This window comes from Hemitrygon akajei, chromosome 18 (assembly GCF_048418815.1).
Source record: "Hemitrygon akajei chromosome 18, sHemAka1.3, whole genome shotgun sequence".
Lineage (NCBI taxonomy): Eukaryota > Metazoa > Chordata > Chondrichthyes > Myliobatiformes > Dasyatidae > Hemitrygon > Hemitrygon akajei.
This window is the reverse complement of record NC_133141.1, coordinates 69,119,347-69,145,076: the sequence shown is the minus strand read 5'-3', so window position 1 is coordinate 69,145,076 and position 25,730 is coordinate 69,119,347. Positions and strand designations below refer to the sequence as shown.

The following is a 25,730-nucleotide window of genomic DNA, read 5'->3' as shown; positions in this document are numbered from 1 at the left end:
TTCCCTCAGGTGTTACTTCAAATGCCTGCCCCGTGAGTGCGTATAACCACAAGGCAGCAGAGGTTTGAGATCAGAGTTTTCCTTTTCCAAGATGAGCTGCCAACTATGGCTGATGAGCCCCATCTGCCCAAAGATATATTTTATAATATCATTAGATATCATTAAAATTAAACAAGTTAGAGAGAAGGGTGATATAATTAGGTGGGCTTAAATAATTACAAAACAGTGTATGCTGAGGGACTAGGAGAGAACTAGCATTTATGAAACACCATTCATGACTTTGGATGCCTAAATGCACCAAACAGTCTTTAAGTGTTTTTGGAATATTGCATAAGCTGTTGTTACGGACAAGATAAAAAAGTCCTCCAAACATGTGGAATATACAGTCAGATAATGTCATTGAGAGTCATAGAGTCGTACGAAAAGTTCAAAGTAAATTTATTATCAAAGTACATATATGTCACCATATACAACCCTGAGATTCATCTTCTTGTGAGCATATCCAATAAATTTAAATATAATAACCATTACGGAATTGATGAAAGACCACCCAACTTGGGCGTTCAACCAGAGTGCAGAAGACAACAAACTGCAAATATATAAAGAAGAAATAATAATAATAAATAAATAAGCCATAAACGCAAAGAACATAGGATGAAAAGTCCTTGAAAGTGAACCCATAGGTTGTGGGAATATTTCAATGATGGGGCAAGTGAAGTTAGATGAGCCCCTTTAGTTCAAGTGACTAATGGTTCAGGGGCAATGACTGTTCCTGAACCTGGTGGTGTGGGACCTGAGGCTCCTGTACCTCCTTCCTGATGGCAGCGGTGAGAAGAGAGCATGTCCTGGGTGGAGGGAGTCACTGATGGATGGAAACATCATATGCATGCCAACCCATTTGTCCATCTATACATCCCATTTGGTCCACATTTAATCATGGAATCATAGAGCATTACAGCATAGAAGAAGTCCCTTCATCCCTTCTAGTCTGCCTGGCATCAGTGTTCGCATGACCAGGACTTGTGATCTGCACCGGCTGCTCATACAACCATCCATCACCTGCTCCCATGGCTTTATGTGACTCTGATTGGTGCTACACCTTGCCCAAGGGTGACCCAAGGCGGAAAGGAGATCCTTACACCTCCTTTGGTGGAGACGTATCTCCACCTGCCACTAACATACTCTGTTAAACATCTCATTCAAATGGTAGATAAAGTACCCACACCTCTGGACTCAGTTTTATACCAGCAACTCTCTGACTCAGCGATGACACAACAATCCATTGTAGATATGTAAGATATAAGGGCACTACCCTCATAATGTCAACATATGCACTTGCAACCCGGGTCTGTGTATTGCTACCAGCTGTTCGTTTTGCCCCATTGAACCCAGGAGATCTGAGACCAACTCTTCATCTTCTCAGCCAGCTGACGCCATGATCTGGACCTTGGTTTTACTGACTCTTTTTGCTGTACTCTGGTACGCACAGAAGTATATTACTCTGAAAGCCTCTGAAGAAAGGATGGATTGCGAGCATAGTGAAGATAGTGAAGAACCTGAGACGCCGGTGAAGCACACGGCTGATTGTTTGTCTGAATGAGCTCTAAGGACTGAGAAATAAACAGTGAAGAATGTGACCAATTTGATTCTGTATTTCCTTATTTCTGAAAGTTCAAAAGAAGTTGAAAGTAAATTCATTATCAAAGTAACTGAGGTCAGGGGAGAAAAAAACCAGAGGACATAGGTTAAGGGTGAAGGGGGAAAAGTTTAAAGAGAACATTGGGGGGGGGGGCTTCTTCACACAGAGTGTGGTAGGAGTGTGAAATGAACTGCCAGATGAAGTGGTGAATGCGGGCTCACTTCTAACATTTAAGAAAACCTTGGACAGGTACATGGATGAGAGGTGTATGGAGGGATATGGTCCAGATGCAGGTCAGTGGGACTATGCTGAAATGGTTCAGCACAGCCAAGAAGGGCCAAAAGGCCTGTTTCAGTGCTGTAATGTTCTATGGTTCTATCAACCTCTGCCTAAAATATACCCAATGACTTGGCCTCCATAGCTGCCTCTGGCAATGAATTCCACAGATCCACCACTCTCTGGCTAAAGAAATTCCTCCTCATCTCCATTTTAATGGACCCCCCCCCCCCCCCCCATTCTGAGGCTGTGTCCTCTGGTCTTAGGGCCAAGGTGCCAAACACAGTACCATCAGTCACACACAGCACATATAAGATATCAATAATATCCAGTCACACACACACAAAAGTACAATCCAAGTGCCTAAGTCCATGAATGTTGGAGCAGTCTGCAGCTGAACACAATACAATCTGTCTTCTGCCTTGTGAACACCCGGGCAGTACCGACACCAGCTTGGACCCACAACACACCACCTCTGGTGGAGCGCACCGACTCCACCTCGCTCCTGGGTGGCTGTAAACAAGTGACACTGCGACTTGAGGCCTTGCAGCTCCCCTGCCATCTGCCGATACTGTAAATCTGCATTCCACATTAACAATGTCCAACAGGATCTTGAGATCGCAAGAGAAGAGACTGAGACAATCACTCACCGTTAGATCGCACACCGCCTTCATGCACCGACTCATCCGACGCCTCTCTAATGCAGGCAGCAGCATGACACGCACCAACCAAGTTCAGCTCCTTCAGTTTCTCAGCCAATAAGCAACTCACTCAAGGGGTAGACCTACAGTGTTTTTGCAATAGCAAAAGATACATTTAAAAAAGATAACAACACCTTTGGTTAATCTCATAGAACCTGCTGTAATCAAACATGCCACCCTTTACATCAGTTTCTGTCACTGTGAGGCAGCAACTCTATGAGCTGTGCCACCCAGTGATCACACACCCAGTATGTGATTGTGCTACTGTCTCTGTAGGGGCCGTAAATCTATTTTCTATCTGTACTGTATTTTGTGTTGCCCATTTATTATTTTATTATGGGTAGTTGGGGTGTATCGGATGTCCGGAGAGCAATGTCCCCTCTAATTTGTAATGGCCAGTGTGCACAAAAATCCTGTGCTGTGCAATTTTTTGCCCAGTGACAACAATATGTGCTCACTGAATTTTATATGTAGAGGTGTTCATTTTAACAGACAGCAAAACATTGTCAATAAGAACTTCAATTTCCTCTGGGTTTGATCGTTTTTGCTCTCGTTCATCTGCACTCTCACAAAACAAATGTAGCAGGCCGGTAGAGCAGCCATTCTCAACAGGGGCCATATGGCCCCCTTGGGTCCCTGGCACATTTGAAGGGAGCCACCAACTGAAAACTGTGAGAAGGGAAGCCCCAAGTGTTTATGGGGGCCCTGGTAACTGAACCGATGAAATACCCAAGCAGCAACCTTCATTGGAGTCAGTAGTTTCCCTCCTGTTTATAATATCTGTCCAACACACCATTTGAATTCGGCACACTTGGTAAAAGGAATTTAAACTGCGCATAATAGATTGTCACTGTCAACTCATTGGCATATTAAGTATATTTCACAATTGTACACAATCACATTTCCTTTTCTGGTTTCTGATGCAGGCGGTGTTGACGTCATGGGGTTTGTGAGGATTTATCTGCCAGTTTTAGAACTGGCTTATTTATACTATTTTTATTGAAGAAATTATTGATACACGATTTTGAACTTCAAAGAAGCAAAGGGCATGAAGCGCAAAAGAACTGGCAGAGGTGCTACCCCTCCCTGTAAGGTGTGCGCACACATACAGCTTTTGCAACTAGCACACAAAGGAATTTAAACTACACATAAAAGGTTGTCACTCTCTACCTCGTTGGCGTGTTAAGTATATTTCACAATTGTACACAATCATATTTCCTTTTCCATTTTCTGATGCAGATCATGTTGACAATGCAGAGTTTGCGATGATTTGTATGCAGATTTTAGAACTGGCTTTTTATACTGTTTTTGTTGAAGAAATGATTGATTCACTGTGTCGAGTTCCAAAGAAGCAAAAGGCATGAAGCACAAAAGAGTTGCTAGTTCATTTCAAGCAGAATGGCTTAATGAAACTGCAGAAACTGATGCACTGAAAGCTCATGAGGTCGGGAACGTGCAGCTACAAAAAATATTTATGTACATTGCTAGCCGTTAAAATGAATACCTCCACGTGTAAAATTCAGTGCACACATGTCATCACTGGGCATAAAATTGCACAGCACAGGACTTTTGCGCACAGTGGCCATTACAAATTAGAGGGCACATTGCTCATAAACATAGTGTTTGTATCAGATTCCATCAGCTCCTCTGGTAGCGCGTTCCAGATGTCAGCTACTCTCTATGTCAAAAACAGTTGCCCTCAGAACCCCTTTGAGTCTGCTTCATCTTAAAACCTTTGCCCCATTGTCCATAAGCCTTGTTAGTTGAAAATTTTATATTGTTTAAGCCACCATATCACAACTCCTTTTAGAATAGTGCTTTCCTTTAAATCCTCCTGTGCTAAAGGGACCTTGCTTAGACTATTTACTGAAATTGTAGTTAACTGGACTGACCAGTGAAGTGAAAATGCAATAATTTATTTCAGAATATACCTATTACAATGTTCCATCTTTCCTATCTTGCACATACAATGCTTTTATTGATGGACTAACTTGCTACAAATAAAAAATCATTGTTACATTTTGCTAGGAATAATGAATTATCCAAATCGCTGAATTTCTACATTTAGATCTATCATATGTACATTAAAACATACAATGAAATGTGTTGTTCGCGTTAACAAGCAATACAACTAAGGAGTCAGCCCACAAGTGGCACCACACATTGCAGCACCAATGTGTTTGGCAGAACAACACAGAACACAACAAGCATCAAAAGAACCACAACAACAAAACAAGCCCCTTTCCTCCTTCCCAACCACACACACGGATGGTCCTCCAACTCTCCAGGCCAGGCTTCCCTCCAGACTTTGGCTTTCAGGCTACAACTTCTGGACATCCCATCAACCTTTGGGCTTTTTAGTCTTAAATAGTTCAAACAGCCGGCTGGTGGCGTAGTGGCATCAGCGCTGGACTTTGGGGCGAGAGGTCCCGAGTTCGAATCCAGCTGGCTCCAGTTAAGAGCTGGTGATCTCTTAAAAAACACTCACCCAGCCACTACTGTAACTTGCCTAGTACGTGATTTCCCAATACGTCAGAGCGACGTGGAAGGAAATCGTCCGCTACCTGGAAATAATTCTGGATGTGACATACCTAGTATCAAAAATATTCATGACCAGTAAAGACTGAAGTCTGTATTTATTATGACCAAGAGGTACATGCAGGTCAAAGAAATAATTCACATTTTATTTATGAACTTTTACATTTAAGGGTGATCTTGTACTAGTGCGATCACATGAGTTGAGTATGATGTTCTCCTAAGGGGTTGTCTATTGGTGGGTCCTCAGGTGGCTGTAGAGGCCGATCTGGGATCCACATATTCTGGTGCAGTGTGGACAAGAGTAAGTGGTGACTGTGGTTAGTGGTTGGGTCTTTCAGTTGTTCATTCTCTCCTTTCACAGCTGCCACTTGTTTTCTGAGGCACAGTGGTGGTCATTCTCACGTCGTACAGTTCCCTTTTGAACAGATCTCCTCTGGGTGTATCTATTGAGTAAAATGTCTTCCCAGTTTTTAGGTGTAATGTTGAATTTCTTCAGACTGATTTTGATGTTACCTTTCTAACATTTCCTTTGCCCACCAGGGGCTCGCTGACCTTCCTTCAACAGGGAATAAAGGATCTGTTTCAGGAGTTGTGGCTTAAAACACAAAAATACACTCATTGGCCACTTTATTAGGTACACCTGTAGACCTGCTCATTATGCAAATGTCTTATCAGCCAATCATGTGGCACAACTCAATGTATAAAAGCATGCAGACATAGTCAAGAGGTTCATTTGTTGTTCAGACCAAACATCAGAATGGGGGAAGAAATGTGATCTAAGTGACTTTGACTGTGGAATGATTGTTGGTGTCAGATGGGGTGGTTTGAGTATCTCAGAAACTGCTGATCTTCTGGGATTTTCATGTACAACAGTCTCTAGAGTTTGCAGAGAATGGTGCAAAAAACAAAAACATCATGTGAGAGGTAGTTCTGTGAGCAAAAATGCCTTGTTTATGAGAGTGGTCAGATTTGAATGGCCAGACTGGTTCAAGCTGACAGGAAGGCGACAGTAACTCAAATAACCACACATTCCAACAGTGGTGTGCAGACGAGCATGTCTGAATGCACAACATGTTCAAGCTCGAGGTAGACAGGCTGCAGCAGCAGAAGACCACAACATACACTCAGTGGCCAGTTTGTTAGGTGCAGGATGTTCCTAGTAAAATGGCCACTGAGAGTATATGATATATTTCAAGCAAATTTTACAAAGCTTTATCAGACTTTCCTTTCCCTTAGGAAACATCCCCCTCATTCAGGAGTAGGCTTTCATCAGCTTTATTTAACCCCATTTCATAAAAATAGCAAACGCAGAGCTGTTGTTAGAAATTTGTTTTTCACATTGTGAGAGAAGCATGCTGGCCATGTCCTTAGAACTGTTTAAGAGAATGACTGTCTGAATGACTATAAACTCGAGATTCTGCAGATGCTGAAAATCCAGAGTAACAAACACTACTGAAAGAATTCAAGCGATCAGGCAGCATCTATGGAGAGGAATAAAGAGTCAATGTTTTTAGCAATGTTTTGTCCTGATGAAGGGTCTGGGCCCAAAACTTCACATGTTTATTCCTCTCCAGAGATACTGGCTGACCTGCTGACTTCCTCCAGTATTTTGTGTTTCTTACTCTGACTGACCGATTGCTATTTTATCTATTTCCACAGTTTTGACTTAGTTTTTAAATACTACCTTGATTGTAGTTAATAATATTTTCTCCAAAACATTAGTAATTAATTCAATTAACTCCTGTGATTTACAATTGATTGTATGTTTTTTAATGTTACTGAAAAGAGCTAGGTCTGAGGCTATTGGTTTATTTGGTATGAGGTACAGCATGATCCAGAATTTGAGGTGGATGTTGAATAACTAATTAGGTATATGCTCTGGGGATATTTAATATGAGGTAATTTAATACTGAGGTATTGCAGTCTGATCTGATTCTCTGCCCATTCCATATAACCATGAGTTAGTGTTAGAGCAAATACCTGGTTTTAAGCCTTATAAGCAGCAGATTTGGCTTCCTTTGTCAAGACCCAGAAGTTTAAATGTAAGTACAGCATTAAATGGCATCTAAACGTTTTAAAAATATCATATTAGAAGGAAGTAGAATTTAGAACTACTTGTGAGGCTGTATAAAATTTATTGGTTTTAAAATCTTTTAACAGAGTACTACCTTTATGAGTGAATCTATCCTGCAGCATAATGAAATCACGCATTTCCATTTAAAATCTTGTTTACTTGATATTATATTGATATCTTGCTTACTGTTAATTGATTATCTACTCCACACATTTCATTAACCAAGTACAACTGGTGATCATAACTCAGGAGAAAAAAATATCTCAAACTGAACATGCAAGAGTAGATAATTCAATTTTATAAAGAGCGCAAAAGCAAATTGACTCCAAAGCTCAATAACCTAACAGATCTTTTGAAATTAACAGTCAGAGAATCTGATTTTCTGTTACTATAGAGTTATATTTGTATATTTACATTTGATGTATGAAACTCTTACAATTTAAATATTTGCAGCCATTCTATTATTATAAAGAGTTGTAATTTATATATTTACATTTGATATATAAAACTCTTCTAATTTAAATACTTTTGTCCATAGTCATTTCCTTTATAAATGTTCTTTAGAAATGGGTCAATGAAAAGCAAATGGAAACTATGCTGAAACAAGGGCAGTATCTCTCTGAACAGTAAATAATATAACTGATATTTGCTTTTCGGCTCGAGAGAATAGGTAGAATAGAATTATATGTCCTTTTGTCTTTTTATTGTTGTTTAAAAGCAGATAATTCAATAAACCAGAAAATCTTGACACATGCGGTAAGTCAGTATTTTAAAAGTAAAAGGCAAAGTAATGTTTTGGAAGGGTAGCACTCATCAAATCTCTGGTGAAAAGGCCCTTTGCTCCCACCCCACCAAAAATATTCCTTGTTCCTACTGTTTATATCCAGCATTTCCTGTTTTGATTAATGCTCAGTATGCATGAGAATTTTTTTTTCTTTCCTCCCCTTTACTACGGTGGCTACATCCAAACACTTCCATAGCAACGAGCAGCTCAGAGTTTCTGGCAGAATGTGAGTGAAGGAGGGCTCTACGCCTCCTTTGGTAGAGAGCACCCAGCCACCCAAGGTAGAATAGTACTGAATGTAAAACTTAGTTCCACAGATGAAAAAGACTAAAGTCAATGAAATAGTTTGTGCATGACAAGTACTGGTACTCCATTTTGTTGAATTCTACATGTTGCTTTGGCTACTGTTAGCATTTGTCCCAGATTAATATATTTGCATTAAAGGATCCAAATGCACTGTGGTAGAAAAAGATCAAAACATCTTCTATGCAAAAAAAATCCAACATAAGAAAAATGACCTGATCACTAATGTCTTAGTGATATTATTAAACCTTAATTTTGTAATTAAGTGTGGTTCAAATGGTTGAACTTAATATCAGAGAATGTATACCGTATACCACCTGCAATTCTTACTCTTCGCAGACGTCCATGAAACAAGAAACCCTATGGAATGAATGATAGAAACATCAGAACACTAAAGCCCCCTCCCCCCTTGCACAAGCAGCAGCAGAAGCATCAACCCTCCCCCTACCCCACTTGCACCAGCAGAAGCATCGACCCTCCCCCACTTGCACCAGCAGAAGCATCAACCCTACCCCACTTGCACCAGCAGAAGCATCGACCCAACCCCCACTTGCACCAGCAGAAGCATCGACCCTACCCCACTTGCACCAGCAGAAGCATCGACCCAACCCCCACTTGCACCAGCAGAAGCATCGACCCTACCCCACTTGCACCAGCAGAAGCATCGACCCAACCCCACTTGCACCAGCAGAAGCATCGACCCAACCCCACTTGCACCAGCAGAAGCATCGACCCAACCCCATTTGCACCAGCAGAAGCATCGACCCAACCCCACTTGCACCAGCAGAAGCATCGACCCAACCCCACTTGCACCAGCAGAAGCATCGACCCTACCCCACTTGCACCAGCGGAAGCATCGACCCAACCCCACTTGCACCAGCAGAAGCATCGACCCTCCCCCTACCCCACTTGCACCAGCGGAAGCATCGACCCAACCCCACTTGCACCAGCAGAAGCATCGACCCTACCCCACTTGCACCAGCAGAAGCATCGACCCAACCCCACTTGCACCAGCAGAAGCATCGACCCTCCCCCTACCCCACTTGCACCAGCAGAAGCATCGACCCAACCCCACTTGCACCAGCGGAAGCATCGACCCAACCCCCACTTGCACCAGCAGAAGCATCGACCCAACCCCACTTGCACCAGCAGAAGCATCGACCCAACCCCACTTGCACCAGCAGAAGCATCGACCCTCCCCCTCCCCCACTTGCACCAGCAGAAGCATCGACCCAACCCCACTTGCACCAGCAGAAGCATCAACCCTACCCCACTTGCACCAGCAGAAGCATCGACCCTACCCCACTTGCACCAGCAGAAGCATCGACCCTCCCCCACTTGCACCAGCGGAAGCATCGACCCTACCCCACTTGCACCAGCAGAAGCATCGACCCTACCCCACTTGCACCAGCAGAAGCATCGACCCTACCCCACTTGCACCAGCAGAAGCATCGACCCTCCCCCACTTGCACCAGCGGAAGCATCGACCCTACCCCACTTGCACCAGCAGAAGCATCGACCCAACCCCCACTTGCACCAGCAGAAGCATCGACCCTCCCCCTCCCCCACTTGCACCAGCAGAAGCATCGACCCTCCCCCTCCCCCACTTGCACCAGCAGAAGCATCGACCCAACCCCACTTGCACCAGCAGAAGCATCAACCCAACCCCACTTGCACCAGCAGAAGCATCAACCCTACCCCACTTGCACCAGCAGAAGCATCGACCCTCCCCCTCCCCCACTTGCACCAGCAGAAGCATCGACCCAACCTCACTTGCACCAGCAGAAGCATCGACCCTCCCCCTCCCCCACTTGCACCAGCAGAAGCATCGACCCAACCCCACTTGCACCAGCAGAAGCATCAACCCTACCCCACTTGCACCAGCAGAAGCATCGACCCTCCCCCTCCCCCACTTGCACCAGCAGAAGCATCGACCCTACCCCACTTGCACCAGCAGAAGCATCGACCCTACCCCACTTGCACCAGCAGAAGCATCGACCCAACCCCCACTTGCACCAGCGGAAGCATCGACCCAACCCCACTTGCACCAGCAGAAGCATCGACCCTACCCCACTTGCACCAGCAGAAGCATCGACCAAACCCCCACTTGCACCAGCGGAAGCATCGACCCAACCCCCACTTGCACCAGCAGAAGCATCGACCCAACCCCACTTGCACCAGCAGAAGCATCAACCCTACCCCACTTGCACCAGCAGAAGCATCGACCCAACCCCACGCACCAGCAGAAGCATCGACCCTCCCCCTCCCCCACTTGCACCAGCAGAAGCATCGACCCAACCCCACTTGCACCAGCAGAAGCATCAACCCTACCCCACTTGCACCAGCAGAAGCATCGACCCTCCCCCTCCCCCACTTGCACCAGCAGAAGCATCGACCCTACCCCACTTGCACCAGCAGAAGCATCGACCCTACCCCACTTGCACCAGCAGAAGCATCGACCCCCCACCATTCAAGCAATAGCAAAAGCCCGTGTGTGATGATTTATTCATTTATTTTGTTACTTACTTGTCGTTCTGCTAGTTGGCTGATGCCTTATTGATTAATTGGTTCATTTAATTATTCATGTACTGCCATCAAGGTCAAAGCTTTCCACAATTTTAGTGAATGTATTTCTCTCTGTTTATTGTTTGTCTGTACATGGAACCTGGGCTAATCTCTAAAATATTAATATCAAAAGATGTTCAGTTGATTTTACCTTTAAACCCGGTTTAAGATATTGCTTTGTGTCTTTGTTTTCCAGAAGGTTGTGAGCAGCATTCGGTCTTGGAAAAGGGTGTATGCCCTCCTGCGATCGCATTCCCTCTATTTGTACAAGGACAAAAGGGACGCAGTGACTTACGTTTCTTCACCAGCTGAGGATGAGCAGCCCATTTGTGTTAAAGCCTGTTTGATTGATATTTCATACAGTGACACTAAAAGGAAGAATGTGTTCAGGCTGACTACTTCAGATTTCTGTGAATACCTGTTTCAGGCTGAGGATAGAGATGATATGTTGAACTGGATTAAAATTATCCAAGAGAACAGTAAAACAGAGGGAGAGGTAAGCACAATATAGGCTGTCCTAACTTATGGACACCCCTAAGTAAAGACAAGGAGCTGCCATAATATTAAAATTCAAAAGCCTTGTGTATGTACAAACAGTATGTTTATTCCTTTTTCTCTCCACTTTTAGTAGTTGTTCTTGTGTTATCAGTCTTGTATGCATTCTATTCCTTTCATGACAATATTGTGGAGGTATGGTGACCATATTGAGTGTGTATTTTTTAACTTGTGGGCAAAATCTGTACTAGGTTCATTTAAAACTCATTCATTTGTTATGTGCTGTGACATATGATGTAGGCGATCATGGTCTTTCCATGACCATAATTGCACTTGGCAAATTTTTCTACAGAAGTGGTTTGCCATTGCCATCTTCTGGGGCAGCGTCTTTACAAGACGGGTGACCCCAGCCATTATCAATACTCTTCAGAGATTGTCTGCCTGGCGTCAGTGGTCACATAACCAGGATTTGTGATCTGCACCGGCTGCTCGTACGACCATTCACCACCTGCTCCCATGGCTTCAAGTAACCCTGATTGGTGGGGGGTGGGGGGGTGGCTAAGCAGGTGCTACACCTTGCCCAGGGGTGACCTGCAGGCTAGCAGAGGGAGAGAATTCCTTACATCCCTTTGGTAGAGATGTATCTTTACCTCATCACCCTAATTTAGAATTCAGCTGAAATTAAAGTCATACAGGTTGTTCATAGGTGGCAGTCGGGCTCTATTTTTACAGACTTACAGACTCCTGTAGCTGGGTTCTTTCCGAGGGACAAGCTACGCCATCATTAATTTCGACTGAGTTTGAAAATTTTGTAAAGTGCTCATAATGTCAGGCAGAATCTGTGGAGAGAGAAACATGATTAACATCACAGGTCAAAACAGGTGTTTGGACTACTTTCACCACAGCCAATCCTGTTGACAAGTTGGAAAGAGGACATGCTGCTTTTCCTAAGTAAAAAGCTCTGAGTTTTATTTAAGATATCGCATAAAGATAACAAAGAGCAGTACTGGTCAGAGCTGACCATGGATGTTACGTCCTAGCTGTCTAGATATGCAAGTCTGGGGGCTACAATATGGAGAGCAAGCTGTTGTCCATGTAGCAAGCTCCCCCTCTCCATGCATTTGATGAACCAGAAGGAATGGCAGAGACTGATAAGAGTTTGCCACCAGTGGCATCGCAGACATTGCCAGTCAGCGTTGAACTCAAGGGACTCCAGCTCCAGAATTTTCCCTCGGACTCGATTCCCAAAACCTTTCCCATAAGTGGGTATAGCCGCAAGGCAGTGTGGCTTTGAGATCAGAGTTTTCCTTCTCCTAGATGAGCTGCCAACCTCAGCTGGAGAGCCCCATCTGCCTGCAGCGACTGGTTTTAAGGTGCCAGTAACCTGCCTTTGCCCCTTCTCCTGTCAGTAGAAACGGTTCCGCTGGGCTTAGAAGCGAAGCCACACGTGAAGGCCAGGAGCTGGTCTTGGCTGTCAAAGGCTATTTGAGTCACATGCCATTGGGAGCATTTAATATGTAGAGGGAGCTTGTCCCCATTACCACACCCAGCTATAACAACCTTAAGGAGCCAAGCAGCACTGCAGTTGCATCTTTTGTCTTTAAGATAACGTTGATTATTTTGACACTGCTTCAATTCCAACTGTAAAAGGATGAAAACTGATTTTATGAAATATCATATATTTATGTGCAGTATTGATCTTTCCACCTCCATTAATGGATTATCTTCGCTGCATTACAAAGGCGCTAACGTACTTTATGATATGTTGCCATAGCAATACAATGGAATTCTTTGACCGGGAACAGGTCTTGCATTTAATCTGTTGAAAGTCTGTTGAGACCTGCAAATAGTAGCTCAGTACTTTATCAAATGGATGCACTAATACATCTCAGCAATAATTGCTGACATTGAATAGAGCATTAATTTGTAATGTAGCTGACGCAATCCTTTCACAATCAGTGGTACCTTGTTGGTCACAAATTGCCAACCCAAGGGAGATCAATTTCCCTGACTTCCAGTTATTTCACCCTTCTTCCTTCTCTCTGTTTCCATTCCACATTCTGGTTCCCCTCTTACCCCCTCTCTTCTCCTCACCTATCACCTCCTTCTGGTGCCCCTCCTCCTTTTTCTTCCATTGTCCACTCTCCTCTCCTATCAGATTCCTCCTTCTTCAACCCTTTACCTATTCCACCTAGCACCTCCCAGCTTCTCAATTCATTCCCCCCACCAACCACTTATCTTCCCCTCACCTCATCTCACCTATCCCCTCCTAGCTTATACTCCTTCCCCTCCCCCCACCTTTTTATTTCTGTCTTCTTACCCCTTTCCTTTCCAGTCCTGATGAAGGTTCTCAGCCCATAATGTCAACTGTTTATTCCTCCCCATAGATGCTGCCTGACCTGCTGAGTTCCTCCAGCATTTTGTGTGTGTTCCTCTGTTCATTCATTCCCTTTGTTTCCTGATAAGACACTCTCAATTCATGCTGGTATATGACCATGTTCTGTAACTTTGTTCAGCACTTTTACTGAAAGCCCTCTGAAAAAGCAGTATACCACACCCACTGGTTTAACCTTCATCTACTTTAGTCAATAAACTGCTCAAAAGACTAACAGATACATCAAGTGTGATTCGTATATATTCTATAAAGAGCATAAGATGTAGGAGCAGAATTAGGCCATTCAGACCATCATCTGCTCCACTATTCTGTTGTGGCTGATTTATTATCCTTCTCAACCCTCTTCTCCTGTCTTCTCCCCAAAGCTGTTGATGCCCTGACTAATCAATTTATGACTTGGCCTCACAGCCTTTGTCGCAATGAATTCCACAGATTCACCACCTTCTGGCTAAAGAAATTCCTCCTCATCTCTGGCATAGACTAGATGGGTCGAAAGGCCTATTTCTGTGCTGTACTTTAATATAACTCTATGACTGTTCTAAAGTGAAGCCCTTCTATTCTAAGGTTGTGCCCTCTGGTCCTAAACTCCCCTCTCTCACTATAAGACACATCCTCTCCATGTCCACTCTATCTTGGCTTTTCAATATTTGATAGATTTCAATGAGATTCTCCCCTCATTCTTTTAAATTCCAGTGAGTACAGGCCCAGAACCCTCAAACACTCTCCATATATTAACCCTTTCCTTTTGACTCTGTTCCATACCTGTCCTCTTGGTGGTTATAATGTACATGGAGGTTTTGCCTGAATACATTAAAGGACTATTGTATCTAAAGTATGGTCTTTTTTATCATTAGGACACAAGTGCCAGATTGATAGAAGTCAAATTAAAGGAATACAGGAACCAGAGGTAATGAACCCAATTATATTCTGAATTATTTCTTAATACCTTACATTTTTAAAATAAAACTGATCACTACTTTATTCTCATTTACCATGATTTTCTTATAGTCAGCAGTATGGAATGAAAAAAGCTTCTGGTCTTTGTTAATGCAAAGTCTTGTTGACTGAGATCTAAATACATGTTAGCTGAGGAGATTTTGGAAATGCTATTTGTCCTCAAGGATGTCAGTGATGTTACATATTATTTCTCCCAAGAGAAGGGGTCCTTTTAGACCAGATAGTTTTCCTCTATGTTAATTTGTGATCTGCTGTAGGTTTTTTTAAAGCCTTAAGACCATAAGACTTAGGAGAAGAATAGCCCATTCAGCCCATCAAATCTGCTCCACCATGGCTGTCATAATGGCTGATTTATTATCAGGGGCTGCAGGCAAAAGTTTTGAAGAGTTTATTAGAACTTCTCAGATTAAAGACAGATAGATGGAAGACCATGATTGCCCATGTCATGCGATACAGCATATAATGATGATGATGATTGTCTCTCTCAACCCTGTTCTTCTGCCATCTCCCCATAACTTTTGATATCCTTACTAATCAAGAACCCATCAAACTCCACTTTACATATACCCAATGACTTGGCTTTCACGGCCGTCTGTGACAATGAATTCCACCACCTCATTGCTGTTCTAAAGGACTGTCCTTGTATTCTGAGGCTGTGCTCTGTGGTCCTAGTCTCCACATTATAGGAAACATTCTCTCCATGTCCACTCTCTCGGCCTTTTGACGTTCGATAGGCTTCAGTAAGATCCCTCACCCCCTCATTGTTCTAAACTCCAGTGAGTACAGACCCAGAGCATCAAATGCTCCTCATTCTTTAACTCAAGGGTTCCCAACTTGGGGTCCATAAACCCATCAGTTAGTGGTAGGGATCCATGACATTAAAAAAGGTTGGGAACCCCTGTTTCAAACATTTCATTCCTAGAATATTTTACAGAACTATCAACACTGTGCAGACCATCAAAATGTATTTCTTTCAACATTTGGTTTTCTGAATTGAAGTGTTAAATGCTCTTTAAAAAAACAAAGATGCTGTGTACTTTGTCCAAATTCGACTTTTTTTTGAAATGTGGTTGTTATCTGGTTGACATGTAGATGGTCATGAGAAATGAGTGACTCATTTCATGGAAAAATTCTGCTGTTTAAAAAAAGACATTCCAAGGGGGTGGAAATCATGAATATTTATCAAAACTTGGCAAACTTCCTTTGGTATGCAAACCTTATATAGGACTATATAAGGTCTAACAATGCAAGTGTTGATATTGCAGCTTGTTAGCAGAGCCAAAACATTAGAAGGAAATTATCTGAGTTTTTTCCAGGACTGCTTAAGCTGCTTAAATGAAGTTAGATGCTTCTGGTTTTGTGAGAGTGCATTGGCAAGTTGTTTTTCCTTTCCCCTCCCTCATCATCAAAAATTATGGATTCCATTTTGGGTATGAAATCACAAGCATTTAACAGCATTAAACTACCCAGACACTCTTCTTTTGTGGACCTGGGCGCAAAATGTTGACAGAACTTTGCTTGCAATCTTTGGGAATGATCCAGCGTTCTCTGAAATTCAGACAAGTCCATTTATAGCACAGTGGGGCAGCTTGTGGAGAAATTGCCTTCTCACCAGAGACCTGAGTTCAGTACTGACCTTAAGTGCTGCTTGAGTGTAGTTCTTCCCTCTGATGCCATGGGTTTCGTCCAGTTGTTCTGCTTTCCTCCCACTTCCAAAAAGTGTGTAGGTTGGCACGTTAATTGAACATTGTAAATGTCCCTATTATATAAAGATTAAAAATAAAAAGATAAAGATTACATATGCAAAATGCTGCAGGAGCTCAGCAAGTCAAGCAGCATCTATGCTAACGAATCAACAGTCAACGTTTCAGGGTGGGATCCTTCATCAGGACTAGAAAGGAAGAGACCGGGTAAAAAGGTGGGGGAGGGGGAGGAAGATTAGCTAGAAGGTGAGAGGTGAAGCTAGGTGGGTAGGAAGGGTAAAGGGCTGGAGAGGAAGGAATCTGATCAGAGAGGGGAGTGGACCATAGGAAAAAGGGAAGGAGGAGGGGGCCTAGAGGGAGGTGATAGGCAGGTGAGAAGAGATAAGAGGCCAGAGTGGGGAATAGAAAAAAATGGAGAGAGGGAGGGAAAAAATTACCGGAGGGAGATGGAATATAGAGTGTTTCTCCTCCACCCTGAGGGTGGCCTCATCCTGGCTTAAGAGGAGGCCATGGACTGACATGTCAGAACGTGAATGAGAATCAGAAATAAAATGTTTTGCCACCAGGCTCTTTTCTGTTGCCATTTGCACGATTAGTTAGTATTTTTCATCTGGGGAGGGGTGGTTGAGTTTTGATGTTTTTGTTGCTCTTTGTGAGAATTGTTTTTTCACGTTTGGGGGGGTTTGATTTTCTTATTGCCGTTTGCATGATTTTTTTGTGCACAGTCATGGTGGGCTGGAGTTGATGGTTTTTCTTTGAATAGGCTCTCTAGTTTTCTTTGTTTTGTGGTTGTCTGGAGAAGACAAATCTCAGGAGTTGTATACTGCATACATACTTTGATAATAAATGTACCTTTGAACTTTTGGGAAGATCCACTTTGGCAGATGGAATGGGTTAGCTTTATTTGTCATATGTACACTGCACATCAAAACATAAGAGTGTTTGTGTCATGGAGTCATAGACTACTACAGCACAAAAACTGGCCCATGCCAAACTATTATTCTCTCTAGTCCCATTGACCTGACCCTGTTCGGGGGTGGGGCAGGATGGGGTGCTAAGCAGGTGCTATACTTTGCCCAAGGGTGACCTGCAGGCTAGTGGAGGGAGGAAGCGCCTTACACCTCCTTTGGTAGAGACATATCTCCACCCTGTCGCCGCAGTGGTGTAAATGGTGTTTTTTTTGTAACTACCCTCATTTACACAACGTAGCCACTTAACTGAAACCAGTCAGATTTACAAAATCACTAGTTTGGTACTGTAATCACATTTATTTTGAATTTTTAATTTAATGTTTTCAAATAAAAAGAATATTAAGGAAAAAAACAAGAACTAAAAAAACCTTCAGTCCAAATTATTTACTGTATGCATTTGCTAACAGAAACCTGATATTTTTGATCACTGTAATCATGTTTATTTGGAATTTTTATTTTTATTTTTTTATTAAAAAAAAAGATTATTAAATAAATAGTAACCTTTTCTAAAAAAAATTCTCAGTCCAAATCATTTACATTTGCTGACAGAAACCAGATTTTTAATCATCACCTAGACTACCGCTTTAATATTGTATGAAAAAGTAAACTTCTGACTTAATCATTTTCAAGTTTAAGTTTAATTGTAATTCAACCAGGCCCACATTTACAGCTAAATAAAACAGCATTCCTGCAGGACTGAGATGCAAATCACAGCACCTACAGTCACAAAATAATATTAACACAAGTCCCTGAATGGCATGACCTGAAGAATGATGGTACATTGGATGTTGTCCTGGAGCCATGTTTCTGCAAGAACAAACATGCAGCAGTTCCTCATCTTGTGCTGGGTCAGCTGCAGATGAAGGGAATCCTGCTTGTTTCGCATTGCGTCAGCTACAGATATAATTTTGTGTTCATGGCAATTTTGTTTCTAATTTCAATTTTCTATTTGTTATGTACAGAACTGCCCCCCCCCCCCAAATCATACTTTAATTAGGTAACATGGAGTGTTACTGAGGGCAGTGCAATTGATATGATGTACATGATCTTCCAGTAGACGTCTGAAAATTGCCATGCTTTAAGTCTATAGTACGAAAGGAGCCACTGTAGCACAGGTCAGAAGCTGTTTTGGAGATTGGAGAAGGAGTCCTGCTGTCACAGCAAGTTCAATCATGGAATTATTTGACCTTGAAGGAGGTTATCCAGACCATTTAATCTGTACAGATAATTTGTAGAGAAGTTCTGTCAGTTCCATATCCCTACTTTTAAAATATAGTTTCGTAAACACAAGAGGTTCTGTAGATGCTGGAATTCCAAAGCAATTGGAACGTGTGGGCGAGACCCTTCATTAGGACTAGAAAGGAAGGGAACAGAAGCCAGAATAAGAAGTGGGGATGGGAACAAAGGTGAGACCAGGTTGGGGGGGGGGAATGAAATTAGAAGCTGGGATGGGATGGGTGGAAGAAGTAAAGGACTGAAGCAGAAGGAATCTGATAGGAGAGGAGAGTGGACTGTGGGAAAAAGGGTAGGAGGAGGGGCACCAAAGGAAGGTGATGGGCAGTTGAGGAGAAGGGATGAGAGGGGAACCAGAATGGGGAACAGTAAAACAGAGAAGGGGAAGGGGGGAAAAATTATTGGAAGTTGAAGAAATCAATCTTCTTGCCATCAGGTTGGAGTTGTCGTTTGGTAAATTATTTTTCCTCATGCCTCTGAAATCCCTTTCTCTGAAAAAGCTTGATTGACATTAATTTCCCTATCGTTACAATGTGTGTTCCATAACATAACTAATCCCTGAATAAAATAAAAAAAACTACCACACACTCCACCCATTCCCACACACTTTATTGTTTACCCTTCGCTTTAAACCTGCTCCACTTGGTTGTTGGATCACCACAAATTGCAACTGCTTCACTCTTTTTTATGCCACCTAAACCCTGTTTCTTCTACTTTGTTAGTTAAGTCATTTCACCTTTTTCTAACTGAGAACACCGTAACATACTTGTGACCTGGGTTCAGTTCCGCTGCTTGTACAGGCTTGTATATTCTCCCTGTGACCGCATGGTGCCAGTTTCCTCCCACAGTCCAAAGTCTCACGGTTAGTGGGTTAATAAATTACGTGGAGGCTCATTGGGGCAGAAGGGCCGGTTACTATGCTGTGTCCCTAAATAAAGAATTAAAAGCATATGGGCTCCTGGACATCATAAATAGAGGCATAGACTACCAAAAGTAAAGAAGTTTTGACAAACCTCTGTGAAACGTGGTTAAACCATAAGAGGAATATTTTGATCAACTTTAATTACCACAGTTTATATAGGATGTGAAGACCTCAGAAACATTTCAGAAAAGACTTGCTAGAATGGTTCCAAGATGGAATCACACATAGGCTGAAGATGCGGACGAGCAGCTTTAGGTTCCTGGGCATCAACATTTCAGAAGGTCTGTCCTTGTCCCAACACATTTACGGAGTCATAAAAAAGGCCAGTTAAAGGATCTACTTCATTAGGAGATTGAGATTAGGTATGCCACCAAAGACTCTTACAAATTTGTATGAATGTATGGTGGAGAGGTTGCACCACAGCCTGATGTGGAGGCTCCAATATGCAAGAGTGAAAGAGGCTGCAGAGGGTTGTAAACTCAGCCAGCTCCATCACAGGCACAGCCCGCCCTACATTCAAGGGCATCTTCAAGAGGCAACATCCATCCCTGAAAACCATCACAATTCGCAACATACCCTCTACTATCTGGGAGGAGGTATAGGAACCTGAAGACCCTCACTCAACAATTCAGAAACAGCTACTTTCCCTCCACCACTAGATTTTGAACAGTCCATGAACTATGGCACTAACTTCACTTATTCGTTTTTGTAATTTATGGTAGTTTTTTTTACCTTTGCACCATGCTGCGGCGGCAAAATAACAAATTTCAGTGATGTCAGTGATGATAATTCTGATTCTGATGAACAGTAGATTTCCTTCCCTCAAGGACCTTAATGTACCAAGTGACTGGAATACGACTGGAAGAGGTTGGAGAAGGGGAGGGCTGAAGCAATGGAAAACCAGATAAACAGTTCTGAAACTGAGGCTTCATTTCACCAGGCTATTGAAGTGCATAGGATATAGGTGTGTTGGTGAATAGGATGGTGTAAGTTAAGAAAACATAATTTTGGATAATCTCAGGCTTATAAAAAAGAGTTGGCTAGCCAAGAAGTACATTACAAAGACTTGGAAGAGGATTGAATAGTGGGTGAACTGAGACAAGATCTGCGTAGGATGCTGCCATGATAATAAGCTGACTCAGTGATGGGCATGTATGATAAAACCATGTTTGGCTTCTTTTTTATCTGTTACAGCCCTGCAAATAATAAGTCCGATTCTTCTCCAAAAGGATCACGTCACCATGGCATCCGACGACCGCGATCTCCCAGACAAGATAATACAAACAAAGGTAAATCCCTTGACACCTTGTTGTATCATTGCTCAGCCATTGTAAAGGCTCTCTGGTTTGTCGAAGGTGCTTACTGTTGTTAATGGCTAAAGAGATATTTTCTGCCACTGCCTTCAGCATCTGGTTATGATGCCAGAGGTAGCATCCTTCTCCCAGGGCTTTGGGAGCTGCTGAGGATGTGTTCCAGGGCAGAGGACATGATGGTGCCTCGCTTTTGTATACTTGTTATTGTAATTTATAGCTTTTATTATTATGTACAGTCGGCCCTCCTTATCCGTGGGGGATTGGCTCCGAGATCCCTCGCGGATGCTCAAGTCCCTTATTCAACCTATCTCAATGCGGTGGACCTTAGGACCCAGCGGAACCCCAGACCTTAGTTCACCTGTCTCAGAGCGGTGGACATTAGGACCCGGCGCCAGAGTTCTGAATGCACAGTGTTTCTGTTCACGAAAATAATCACGATCGTGATTGAAAATAAAGTGAAAATAATAAAATGACCTGAAAGAGGTGAAACGCCATCGGTCATTGGAAAAGCGTTAGGCTAGGTTGGTCAACAATCGGAACAATTTTAAAGGATAAAGTGAGAAAGGCTCTGCCCCGCTGAAAGCTACAATTATTACTAGGCAATGCAGTGGTTTAATTATTAGGTTCTGGGGTTTTGGGTTTTTGATCCTCCACATCAACCCGGCACGGTGGAGAGTGCACTCGGGAGTGATCTGTCCCGAGAACTTGCGTTCCCGAGCTCAGCGCTGAAACATACATTCCTAAGTGTTTTATATGTATAGAAAGGTAAAATATATACTATATACTAAGACAAACGTTTGACTGACGCTAGATAATACCGGATGTACCTGTTCCGACTTACCTAGTAAGAGAACTTCCGATTTTTTAAAATCCCGATCCACAATAACCCACGCATATCCTCCCGTATACTTTAAATCATCTCTAGATTACTTATAAATACCTAATACAATGTAAATGTGATGTAAAATGGTTGTTATACTGCATTGTTTAGGGAATAATGACAAGAAAAAAAGTCTTTACATGCTCGAACAAGAAGTGCTGGAAGAGCACTTCCAGGTTTTCGCGATTCGCGGTTGGTTGAATTCGCGCATGCGGAATCCGCGGATAAGGAGGGCCGACTGTATTGTAATAACTACTGCCATAAGACAACACATTTCACGACATAAGCCAGTGTTAGGAAACCTGATTTTGGTTTTTCATACCAGTCCATGATGTAACCAGGTAGTATAATCTCCACTCTGCATCTATAGAAGTTTGTCAAAGGATTACCAGCATGGTGTCGGCGATATATGATGACGTTTTGCAGGCAGCTCATAAAGCTACCAGAGATACTTTTACAATTTAGAGTAGGTCTGTATCTTTATCTTAAGGTCTGTAAGTGAGGAGATATGGTTGCAATCACAAACAAGAGAAAATCTGCAGATGCTGGAAATCCAAGCAACACACACAAAATGCTGGAGGAACTCATACCATCAGGTTGGAGGCTACGCAGACAGAATATAAGGTGTTGTTCCTCCAACCTGAGCGTGGCCTCATCTTGACAGTGGAGGAGGCCATGGACTGACATTTTGGAATGGGAAGTGGAATTAAAATCAGTGGAACTGGGAGATCCCACTTGTTCTGCTGGATGGGGCACAGGAGCTTGGCGAAGCTGTCTCCCAATCTATGTCAGGTCTCACCAATATACAGGAGGCCACACCTGGAGCACCGGACCAGTAGCTGTCCCTGACAGGCTCACAGGTGAAGTATCACCTCACCTGGAAGGACTGTTTGGGCCCTGAATGGTGGTGAGGGAGGAGGTGGAGGAGCACGTATAGCACTTGTTCCGCTTGCAAGGATGAGTACTAGGAGGGAGATCAGTGGGGATGAATGGACAAGGGAGTCGCATAGGGAGTGATCCCTGTGGAAAGCAGAAAGTGAGGGGAGGGAAAGATGTGTTTGGTGGTGGGATCACTTTGGAGTTGACAGAAGTTACAGAGAATTACGTGCTGGATGTGGAAGCTGGTGGAACCCTATCCCTGGTGGGGTAGCGGCAGGATGGGTTGAGGGCAGACATGCACGAAATGGAAGAGATGCATTTGAGGGCAGTGTTAATAGTGGAGGAAGGAAAGCCCCTTTCTTTGAAGAAGGAGGATATCTCCCTAGTTCTGGAATGAAAAGCCTCGTCCTGAGAACAGATGCAGTGGAGACGAAAGAATTGAGAGAAGGGGATGGCATTTTCACAAGTAACAGGGTGTAGTTCCAAACTGGAATTAATGAGTGAACCAGAGGGCAGTCTGTACTTCCAAACAGATAACACTGAGAAAGGTAAATTGGAAGAATGCTGTTCAATGTAGCCTGCTCCTACGTTAAGGCTTGGCAGCCGTTCTCACAGACTTCAGGTACAGAGCACATAAAAAGTGAAAAATTGTTGCCCAAGAATACATTTTACTTCTTGTGGCAGTTGGTAAAATTCCATCTTCAGTACAGTATGTTCTGTACTGGTGCAATTCTACATAGCTATCATATGGCTTGAAGCAGCACCCTCTCACAATATACAAAAACTACAGCGAACTGTCAGATCAGCAGAAAATGTCGCTGGCTGCAGTCTACCATCACTGCAGGACGTGTATGTGTCCAGGACAAAGAAACGGGCAGGAAAAATTATTGCGGATACTACCCACCCAGTGAACTGCCTTTTCCAAAAGCTCCCTTCTGGAAAGTGCTATAGGGCTATTAAAACAAAATCATCATGCCATCTTAAAAGTTTCTACCCCTAGTTATTTAATCTGACCAACTATTTTATTTAACCCCCCCCCCCAGTCACTGCACTGCATTGTAAACACTTTAAACCAGCTTTTATAATGCAGTTTACATTGTAAATACATGTCAATGTTCATGTAGAGTCACAGAAAAGTATATCACAGAAATAGGCCCTTTGGCCCATCTAGTCCATGCCAAACCATTAAAACTGCCTACTCCCATCGACCTGCACAGGGACCAAAGCCCACCACACCCCCTACCATCCATGTACCTATGTATTTCTGCACATTTTATTTCAACTTTTACATTTACTTCTAACTTTATTTTTATATAGTTCTTTATTTTTAATTGTTGAATGCTGTTGCTTTTTGCTGCATGTCATGCCCTGACCAACGTACCAGAGCAAATTCCTAACACACGTGAATATACTATATATGGTAAATAAAGTTGATCCTTGATCCCTAAATAAAATGTAAATATAGAAATCTTTAATTTACAATTACTTTAAGTAAAAGAAATGTATAACGGAGTTTGGGGAGTGCATTTATTTGTTTGTCCTCTTTCATTCTGGAAATTATTTAAAAGGAATAAATGTGCTACCAGCCTGATTAAGGACTGGACACCAGTATGTCTAGGTTAGAGGAGGGTGTGTTGGACATCATGCAAATTGAAGATTAGATTAACACAAAGTACACTACAGATGCTGTGGTCAATGCAACACGTACAACACGCTGGAGGAACTCAGCAGGTCGGGCAGCATCCGTGGAAATGAGCAGTCAACGTTTCGGGCCGAGACCCTTCGTCAGGACTGGAGGGTGGGGCCCTATAAAGAAGGTGGGGGGAGGGTGGGAAGGAGAAGGCTGGTAGGTGCCAGGTGAAAAACCAATCAGAGGAAAGATCAAGGGGTGGGGGAGGGGAAGCAGGGAGGGGATAGGCAGGAAAGGTGAAGAAGGAATGGAAGGGGAAAGCACTATGGGTAGTAGAAGAAGGCAGAATCATGAGAGAGGTGAAAGGCAGCTGGAGGAGGAGGCAGAGTGAAACTGGGATGGGGGAAGGGAGGGGGAGAGAATTACAGGAAGTTGGAGAATTCAATGTTCATGACAAGGGGGCCCCTCCCCTCACCTTCTTTATAGGGCCCCTGCCCCCTCCCTCTTCAGTCCTGAAGAAGGGTCTGGGCCCGAAACGTTGACTGCTCATTTCCACAGATGCTGCCCAACCTGCTGAGTTCCTCCAGCGTGTTGTACTTGAAGATTAGATTAGTTATGCTCTTTCAATAATTTCCCCCATTAGTATTGGGATTAAAGATTAGAGGGCACAATACCATCAGGGTTCTCCTGAGCTGGCAGTATGCTCTGTTTTTTATCTAACTAGCAGTGTCAACACTCCCCTGAACTGCAAGGTGACTGCTTTCTGACTGCCACCATCCAGACCATGCTCTCTTATCGCTACTACTATCAGGCAGAAGATACTGGAACCTTAGGTACCACACCACCAGGTTCAGGAACAGTTATTACCCCTCAACCATCTTGCTTCTGAAACAGAGGGGGTAATTTCAATCACCACTACTTTGAACTGATTCAGCGACCTACAGACTCACTTTCAAGGACTCTACAACACATGTTCTCAATATTATTTTTTTTATTTGCACAGTTTGTGTTCTTTTGCACATTGTTTGTTTGTCAGCCTTTGGTTTCTAACTGCATCACCGTCTGGTATGGGGAGGGGCACTGCAAAGGATTGAAATAAACTACAAAAAGTTTAAACACAGTCAGCTCCAAAATGTCCCTGACATCCAGGACATATTCGAGGAGCGATGCCTCGAAAAGGTGGCATCCTTCGTTAATGGTCCCCATCAGCCAGGACATGCCCTCTTCTCATTTCTGCCATCAGGGAGGGGGTACAGGAGCCTGAAGACACACACTCAGCGATTCAGGAACAGCTTCTTCCCCTCTGCCATCAGGGAGGGGGTACAGGAGCCTGAAGACACACACTCAGTGATTCAGGAACAGTTTCTTCCCCTCTGCCATCAGGGAGCGGGTACAGGAGCCTGAAGACACACACTCAGCGATTCAGGAACAGCTTCTTCCCCTCTGCCATCAGGGAGGGGGTACAGGAGCCT

General features: G+C 43.3%; 1 protein-coding gene across 1 annotated transcript in view; it reads left to right on the top strand.

Annotated features, from left to right (window-relative positions):
- The window catches only part of LOC140741506 (rho GTPase-activating protein 23-like), a 252,070-nt gene that overhangs the window by 169,650 nt on the left and 56,690 nt on the right, over positions 1-25,730 (top strand). The window contains 3 exon segments of the mRNA XM_073071782.1: positions 11,077-11,376; positions 14,625-14,677; positions 20,751-20,845. Of these exon segments, the coding sequence (XP_072927883.1) occupies positions 11,077-11,376; positions 14,625-14,677; positions 20,751-20,845 (448 nt within the window).